This window comes from Neltuma alba, unplaced genomic scaffold, assembly GCF_004799145.2.
Source record: "Neltuma alba isolate B1F8T4 unplaced genomic scaffold, ASM479914v2 tig00010747_pilon, whole genome shotgun sequence".
Taxonomy (NCBI): Eukaryota; Viridiplantae; Streptophyta; class Magnoliopsida; order Fabales; family Fabaceae; genus Neltuma; species Neltuma alba.
In genome coordinates, this window is record NW_021635574.1 from 28284 (window position 1) to 37402 (window position 9119).

At 35.6% G+C, this 9119-nt stretch overlaps 1 protein-coding gene across 1 annotated transcript; it reads left to right on the forward strand.

The window, feature by feature from the left end:
* Window positions 1–2553: 2553 nt before the first annotated feature.
* Window positions 2554–5101, forward strand: LOC114758799 (G-type lectin S-receptor-like serine/threonine-protein kinase LECRK1). The gene is made up of 2 exons (XM_028947887.1): window positions 2554–4965; window positions 4999–5101. Exon 1 carries the CDS (start codon window positions 2554–2556, stop codon window positions 4906–4908), a length of 2355 nt encoding a protein of 784 aa, XP_028803720.1. The 3' UTR covers window positions 4909–4965; window positions 4999–5101.
* The last annotated feature ends 4018 nt before the right edge of the window (window positions 5102–9119 follow it).

The window sequence follows — 9119 nt, forward strand, 5'->3', positions numbered from 1 at the left end:
CTAGAAACAAACATGATTTATTTATATTTTGTTATTTATTATTTAATTTTAATAATAATTTTATAAAGTAACTGTTATGAATATAATAATGTCTTTGTGGATGTCTATATATCTCCCAGTATCTCTTATAATCTCCAATACCTCCTATTATCTCTATATCCCACAATTATCTCCTATTATTATGTAATTTGTGGATTATATCAAAGATGTAAAGCTGTGTCTATAAATAGAAGGTCATATATAATGAATTGAGCACTCTTGAATGAAATGAGAAACTCTCTCTTGTTGATGCTCTCTTTCTCTGTATGATTCTTCTCTATTTCTTCTTTATTTATAACACGTTATCAACACGAAACTCTAATCAAGATACGTATGATATACTTTTGATCCTTGGCATAACTTTAAAGTAACACTTCTATGATTTTTTTTCCTCCTAAAGTATTCGTATCTGTAGTCGATCTTCTAGGATAATTTGAGTCATTATATGGAATTAAAAAGACCTCTTATCGTTGTTCTATACATCGGATTCTATGACTAAGATTGGAGATTTTGCTTTACATTTTACCGTTATAATTTAATTTTGATATAGATATTATACCTTTCAAACTAATTGTGATGAGATGATTTTTCTCCCTTCATTTCTTATTGACTTGACGTCAATATTTCAATAGAATCCTAAGTTCCAATAGATATTAACAATATCCTTAAAGAGTTACCATCTAAAATTAAATGGCCATAAGCCATATAATTCTAATTTTTTATCTCATTGAGATTAAATGGCCAAAAGCCATATAACTCTGATTTTTTATTCTTTTCAAATTAAATGGCTTGAAGCCATATGATTTTGATTTTCTATATTATGGCCAGAAGCCATACAATTTTGACTTTTTATCTTATGGCCAGAAGCCATATATATATATATATTTAATTCTCTATTTTATTAAATAGCTTGAAGCCATATATATTCAATATTTTATCTTACTAAATAACTAAAAATCATTTAAGTATGGTTTTTCATCTTATGGCTAGAAGCCATATATATTTGATTTTTTTATTTTATTAAATGGCTAGAAATCATGTAAGTTGGATTTTCTATTTTATGGCTAGAAGCCACATATGTATAATTTTTCTATATCTTATTAAATAGCTCGCAATCATATAACTTGGTTTTCTATCTTATAGCCAGAAGTCATATATCTTTGATTTTTTTGTTATTTTATTAAATGGCTAGAAACCATACAATTTTAAATAGAGCCGGAAAAACAGATTGAGCCCGTCGGACCGGCTCATTTAGGCTCAAAAATTATGATAAAATAGAGAATTAGCCAGAAGTTTTTTTAATGAGGCACATTCATATATATCGGATATCCAAGAGGAAATGTTATGAATATAATAATATCTTTGTAGATGTTCATATATCTCCCATTACCTCCTATATCTCCTATAATTTCCAATATCTTCCATTATCTCTATATCCCACAATTATCTCCTATGATTATGTAATTTGTAGATTCTATCGAAGATGTAAAACTGTGCCTATAAATAGAAGGCCATATATAATTAATGTATTGAGCACTCTTGAATGAAATAAGAAATACTCTCTCTTGTTGATGCCTTCTTCTTTTGTATGATTCTTCTCTATTTCCTCTTTATTTATAATAGTAACTAAATTTTAGTGGCTCAAATTTGATGCAATTGTTAAGATGAGGAGTGAAGGTGGAGGGGAGATGAAAAGGGAAATAGAAAAAATTCTTTTGTTTTTTTTCCCTATACATAAGTACCCTATTCAAATTATTAGACACTAAATATGAGTACATCTTCTTTAAAAATCTTGATTCACCATGTTATAAGGAAGTAACTTATTTCTGTTACACCCAATCCCCAAGAGAAAATTCTATCCCTTAAGTCTCTGTGCCTCAACTTCAAATAGATCCCCAAAAAAAGTATTACTCCCTTCATTTAAAATTATAGGGCATTTTTTTATCAAGTACTCCCTCTGCTCTTATTTATGAGACAATTTTACTTACTTTATTTAATTTAGAGAAATTATTTTATATTTTTATAATTATTCATATTTCCATAAATCCATTAATTTAAAGCATCCTTTTTTTATCTCTCCTCATTAACTTTGCAAATTTGTCCATCATTTATTAGCAAATTTGTCAGTTTGTTTCTTCTACCCGTCGTTGCTTCGCTGAAATTTACTTTAGTCGTATTGCTTCCAGATTCTTGTGTTCCTATTGGTGTAGAAGAACACACAACACGCAGCAAGCAAGTCAAGTCTTCACTCGGTTTCTATCATTTTCCACACTTTTTTTTTTTGGTTAAATCCATTTTTTTCTTCTTCTTTTTCTAATTCCATGACTTTTCTGACTTTTCTCCGCGTTATTACGATAAATTCTCAGGTCAATGCATGAAGCAAGTCAAAGTCGTCACTCGTTTGCATAATTACGCCGGTGTCCCTCTTTCACCTTGCAGCTGAAAGCAAATTAATTTCATTCGTTTCTTCTGAGTTCTGATCCATCTGTTTTCCCTTCCTTCCCCAAAACCCACATGGCGGCTTCCATAACTCTGTTCTTGGTCTTCGCAGTGCTTTCTGCAAACCAAGTTATAGCTGAAATCAATGATCCAACCATCATTGGTTTGGGTTCTTGGCTCTCCCCAGAATCAAATTCTACTTCATGGCTGTCACCCTCTGGTCATTTCGCCTTCGGCTTTTATCCTCAAGGTAAAGCCTTTGTTGTTGGAATATGGCTGAGCCACGAACCTGAGAATATAACTGTATGGACTGCTTATCGCAACAGTCCACCATTATCATCAGATTCTGTGATCGAGTTAACTAAAGACGGCCTTCTGCTTAACGAGACTGGGATAAGAACATCCATTACTAATGCGTCATTTGCAGTGCCTGCACATTCAGCGTCTATGCTTGATTCGGGCAATTTCGTGATTTATGATGAGAATCAAAGTGTTATCTGGCAAAGCTTCGATCTCCCCACCGACACCATATTAGGAGGTCAAACTTTATCTCCTCAACAAAATCTGGTCTCTTCTTTGTCCAAATCCGACCACACGAGTGGAAACTTCATTCTCATCATGCAGGATGATGGGAATCTTGTGGCCTACCCTGTAAACAATCGAAGGAGAGATGATGCTTACTATGCCTCCATGACTTCTGGGTATGTCTCGCTTTCTCTTAATCTTACAGGCTTTCTTTGCTTGGTTGATAGAAGCAACACTACTTTAAGGGTTTTGGGGCATAGTAACATTACTGGGTATAACACAAGCCTAGTCTACCGTGCAACACTTGATGTGGATGGGATATTTAGATTTTATGTGCACAGATTTGAGAGGAATGCCAAATCAACTGTCTCTATTGTGTGGCGTAATCTTCTTGATCAATGTGATGTCAAAAGTTTTTGTGGCTTCAACAGTTATTGTTCCTCCATCTCTGGCAAAGTTGTTTGTCATTGTTATCCTGGATTCACACCCGTCAATAATGTGAATGAAAGCATGTTTTTGGACTGTGAACCAACCAGCCAGTATGACTGTAAAACTAGTAAAGATCCAAAGATGGTATACAATGTTAGTAAGCCATTCCAACATATGCAATGGGGTCTTATTCCTTATTTGGCCATGCCCATGAAAATAGAAGCTTGTGGGAAGTCTTGCAATGAAGACTGTAATTGTGGGGCAGCGTTACATGATGATGGAATCTGCAAAATGTTTAGGCTTCCGCTTAGATTTGGCAGAATTAATAATAATGTATCAACCAGAGCCCTCTTCAAGTTGCCTTCAACAAATGAGATTCCCCTAAATGTAAAGAAGCCAGAGGTTCTTGTTGATGACAAGAAAAATCTGATTTTTACTCTGATCATTACTCTAGGTTCGATTTCATTTCTCTGCTTGGTCTTTGCAATATCTAGTTTCTTCATTTACATGCGCAAAGTCTATTCATACACAAACCTCTCCACCAGTAGCGAAAATTTGGGGTTCGCTGAGGATTGTGGTTTGCGAACTTTTGCCTTTGATGAATTGGTGAATGCAACGGGAAATTTCACAGAAGACATTGGTAGAGGATCTTTTGGGGTGGTTTACAAAGGGACAATTGGAGAAAGCAACAGAAGGATTGCAGTGAAGAAACTAGACATTGTCATTGATGGAGGAGAAAGAGAATTTCAAGCTGAAATCACTGCAATCGCTAGAACTCATCACAGAAATCTGGTTCAACTCATTGGTTACTGTATTGATGGTTCAAGAAAGTTTCTTGTTTATGAATACATGAGCAATAGATCTCTGGCAGATTTTCTGTTCAAGGTTGAGATGCATCTATCTTGGAAACAAAGAGTCAAAATCGCATTGGATATAGCAAGAGGAATCCTATATCTGCATGAAGAATGTGAAGTTTGTATTGTCCATTGCAATATCAAGCCTCAAAACATCCTCTTGGATGAAATGTGGACGGCAAAAATATCTGATTTTGGACTTGCAAGGCTATCATCAATGCCAGAACATTCAAGAACCAGAAGTATCAATGAATTAACCAGTAGCTATGTGGCACCTGAACGGCAAAAAGATGCATCGACATCTATAAAAGTTGACATTTACAGCTATGGCGTGGTGCTGTTAGAGATCATATGTTGCAGAAGGAATATAGATGTGAATGTTCCTTCAGAGGAGGAAATAATGCTCTCAAGTTGGGTGTATAATTGTTTTGTGAAAGGGGAGTTGAAGAAACTTGTAGTGGATGAAGATGTAGAATGGATGACACTGGAGAGAATGGTGAAGGTGGCGTTATGGTGTGTTCAAGAGGACTTGTCTCTACGTCCTTCCATGAAGAATGTGATACTGATGTTGGAAGGCTTGAAACATATTCCAATCCCTCCATCTCCAATCCCACTTCCTTGATAATCTTCAAAGTTATGGAGCTTTTTTGGTATGTATCATTAGTCCACATGTAACTGTGCTCCACATTCAAGTTTGTATGTACTTATCCATCTTAGCTCTGTTTCTACTGTGTAATTTTACATGTCCAATCCATATATATCCACGCATTTGGACCCCACACATTTGAAATTATAGGAGTAGCTTTTTAGTACGTACGCTCATTTATTTGAGGTGATAATTACAAATTGGGAAAATTGATCAGGATAAATCCCTCCGGCCCATTTGATAGAAAAACTTCGTTGAAATATAAATGAATGGAATGAAAAATTTTTGAGTGATGACATTTTTGGTAAGCATTGGAAACGTGAATTAAAATTTGAATTTTTAGAGGACATACGTTTGTTAATTTAAATTTAAATAAGTCAAATAATTTATCATTGAAAAGCTCTCTAAGTTTAATTTCTAATATAATAAGACTCGTTTAAAAACTTTGTATTTGTCAAAAGGCCTCTTGGCCTGATGGTGCCTAGATGCGCCTTGTGACACTTTATATCTGGGTTTGATCCAGCTAGCAAGCGTAGTTTTCCAAAAACAAATAAATCCTTGTATTTGAAATTTATTTTCAAGACACTGAGCAAAAGTCAGAAACGTTTTGATAAAACAGTGATGTTGTAGAATTCTATTATTTAGATAGATGTGATTAAAAAGCTTATTGTGTCTATATTTATATCAAATACGTTTCACTTTTAAAAATATTTACAGTTTGTGAGATATTATAACAACAGTAATCAAAGGTCAAAGCTAAAACATTATTACTTTTGTTCACAATTTTGATCATAGCCTTACAAATATGAAGAATTTTTTAATGGATTTTATTTCATTAGAACTAGATTTAAATAGTTTATTCAATGATAAGTCATTTACCTAATTATATTTCGACTGATAAAGTCATATCTGATGAAATTTAAGCTTTAATATGATAAGAAAAATAGCAAGCAAATCAAATTTGATTTAGGAAATCAAAATTTTCTTACACCAAATTTGAATGTACTCTGCCGGCAAAAAAATTGAATATACTCAGGAACATTTGAATTTGATGCAACAAATTCAACTTTTTTTCTTTTACACATCAAATTTGAATATACTTATTTCTTTTTAGCAGTTTAAATTTTAATTATGGTTTATTAATGTAAGTTAGAATTTATATCAACAAATTTGAATTTCATTATGTGCTACTTAAACACTCTGCTACACTCTGTTTTTTTAGACTCTGAACAAAGCAACTTTTGAAAAGATATAATTTCTCATTTTAATGGAAAACAGAGACCCAAGCTACGATAAGACAAAATGGATAATCATCTTTTTCACCTTTCAAAAAGAGCTACAGTGCCGTTTATATCGGCAAATGTGTGAGTGTGTCACGTGTATAGCAAGTGCAGAACTGAGACTAGAAAGATAAAGTGTTGGGCTGAGATTTGTCTTCAGTGGGCTGGGCTTTTACTCTAACAGCCTCCCTCAAGCTAAACGGGAGTGAGTGAACAGTGAGGCTTGATCTGAGAGACTCAAAACGAAAGCCATCCAAAGGTTTGGTAAAAATATCAGATAATTGATCTTTTGATGAGAGAAAGGTGATGTGCAAGTTTTTGGCAGCTACTCTTTCTCTAACAAAATGGTAATATCCAATTCAATATGTTTTGTTCTTGCATGCATAACTGGATTTGCTGCTAAATAAGTGGCTCCAATGTTGTCACAGCATAGAGTTGGACATGTGTATAGAGGGATACCCAATTCTTTGAGTAAAGTTTGAATCCAAATCAAATCACAAGTAGCTAAAGCCAAGGACCTATATTCCGCTTCAGTGGAAGATCTAGCCACAGTTTGCTGCTTCTTGGAGCTCCAAGACACAAGATTTGAACCAAAGAAGATGCAAAAACCACCGGTTGAGCGTCTGTCATCTGGACAACCAGCCCAATCAGCATCAGCAAAGGCAATTAAAGAGGGAGAATTTGATTTTCTAATGAGAATGCCAAAGTCCAAAGTATGGCGTAAATATCTCAATATTCTCTTCACAGCTTTCCAATGACTATCTTTAGGACCATGTAAGAACTGGCAGACTTTATTGACAGCAAAAGACAAGTCTGGTCTTGTGAATGACAAGTATTGAAGACTACCAACAGTACTCCTAAACAAAGTGATATCAGGAAAAGAAGAGCCATCAACAGCAGAAAGTTTAGTTGAGGCAGCCATAGGTGTTTGAACAGGTTTACAATTTAACATCTTTGTTTTACTTAACAAATCAACAATGTATTTCCTCTGGGATAAGAATAGCCCTTCACGAGTGGTTTGTGCCTCAATTCCAAGAAAGAAGCTCAAAGATCCAAGATCTTTGATAGGAAATTGATGACTCAAAGTAGCAATTAAATTAGATATCTCAGTAGAATCAGACCCAATGAGTAGTATGTCATCAACATATACCAAAATATAAAGAGCGGATGACACGGAAATCCTAGAAAATAAAGAAGTATCAGATTTAGAGGGAACAAACCCAAGTTGAGTGAGGCAAGTGCTTAATTTGGAGAACCACACGCGAGGAGCTTGTTTGAGACCATAAATAGATTTGTTAAGCTTGCACACATGATTGGGAAATAGAGGGTGCTTGAATCCGGGTGGTTGACTCATGTAGACTTCTTCAGTTAGCATGCCATGAAGGAAAGCATTTTGCACATCTTTGCCTCATTGTCCATCCCTTTGAGACTGCCAAAGATAGCAAGAGTCTAATTGTCACAGGCTTAATAACTGGGGAGAAAGTATAGTGTAATCAATTCCAGGTGATTGGTGGAATCCTTTGGCTACAAGACGAGCTTTGTGCTTTTCAAGAGACCCATCAGAGCGAAATTTGTTGTGAAAGACCCATTTGCAACCGACTATATTTGTGTGGTGGTGGAGGAACAAGAGACCAAGTTTGAGTGGAGAGAAGGGCTTGAGCTCACTTTCCATGGCAAAACGCCATTCGGGTATACGAAGAGCAGAAGTGACTGTAGTGGGGACATCAGGAGTGGAGAGATTGGTGTGGCAAATCGGGAGAAGAGTTGTGTGGTGAGATTTGGGTGGTGGCCAGGGAATCGTACCATCCGTGAACTGTTTGGGGTGTAGGCTGTGAGTTTGTGTCCTGGTAAGCATACGAGGTGGTGGAGAAGGAGATGAAGGAGGAGAGAGAGAGGCAAGAGAGCTGTCAGGCGAAGAAGAGGCAGAAGACATGGGTGAATGGAGAGAAGTATGAGGGTCGGGCAGGTTAAGAGATGAGGACTGAGGAGTATTATTATTATTGTTATTATTATGAGAAAATTGAACGGGGTTGGGGTTAGGCTGTGAGATATAAATGTTGGGCAAAAAGGCGAAAGTGGGAGAGTAGGACGTGGGTAAGGCAATAGTAGTGGATTAAGCTGCAGGAAATTTGTTTTCATCAAAAATTACATCACGAGAGATGTATATGCGTCGTGTCTTGGGATCAAAACAAAGATAACCATGATGATCAGTTGCATATCCAATAAAAATGCAGAGAGTAGACCTTGGCTCTAATTTATTTGGAGCATAGGGACGAAGATTAGGCTAGCATGCACAACCAACAACTTTTAAGAAATTATAATCAGGATTATAATGAAAAAGGAGTTGATATGGAGACTTTGTAGTTGAGAGAGACAGAAGGAAGACGGTTGATGAGATAAACAGTAGTGGCGAAAGCATGAGTCCAAAATGTTGGAGGTAAAGAAGCATGATGAAGAAGTGCTAATCCTGTTTCAACAATGTGTCTGTGTTTTCGTTCTACAGTCCCATTTTGAGCATGAGAATATGGACAGGTCAGGCGATGACCAATGCCTTGAGATTTTAGAATATGACTTAATGCTTGGTATTCACCTCCATTATCAGACTGCAGAAATTTTATTTTAGCATTAAATAAGTTTTCAACACATGTTTTTGAAATAAAACAAAGGCTTTAGAGACATCAGACTTTGCACGAAGAGGGTAAAACCATGTAAATCGAGTGAAATCATCAACAAACGATACATAATATCGATAACCAGAACAAGATAAAATAGGGACTGGACCCCAAACATCACTAAAAACAAGAAAAAGAGGAAAAGGAGATCGGTGGGTAGAGGGAGAGTGTGGTAAAACATGACTCTTGGAGGTTCTACAAGCCGGGCAAGAAGAAGAAATAGAAGAACTAAGTG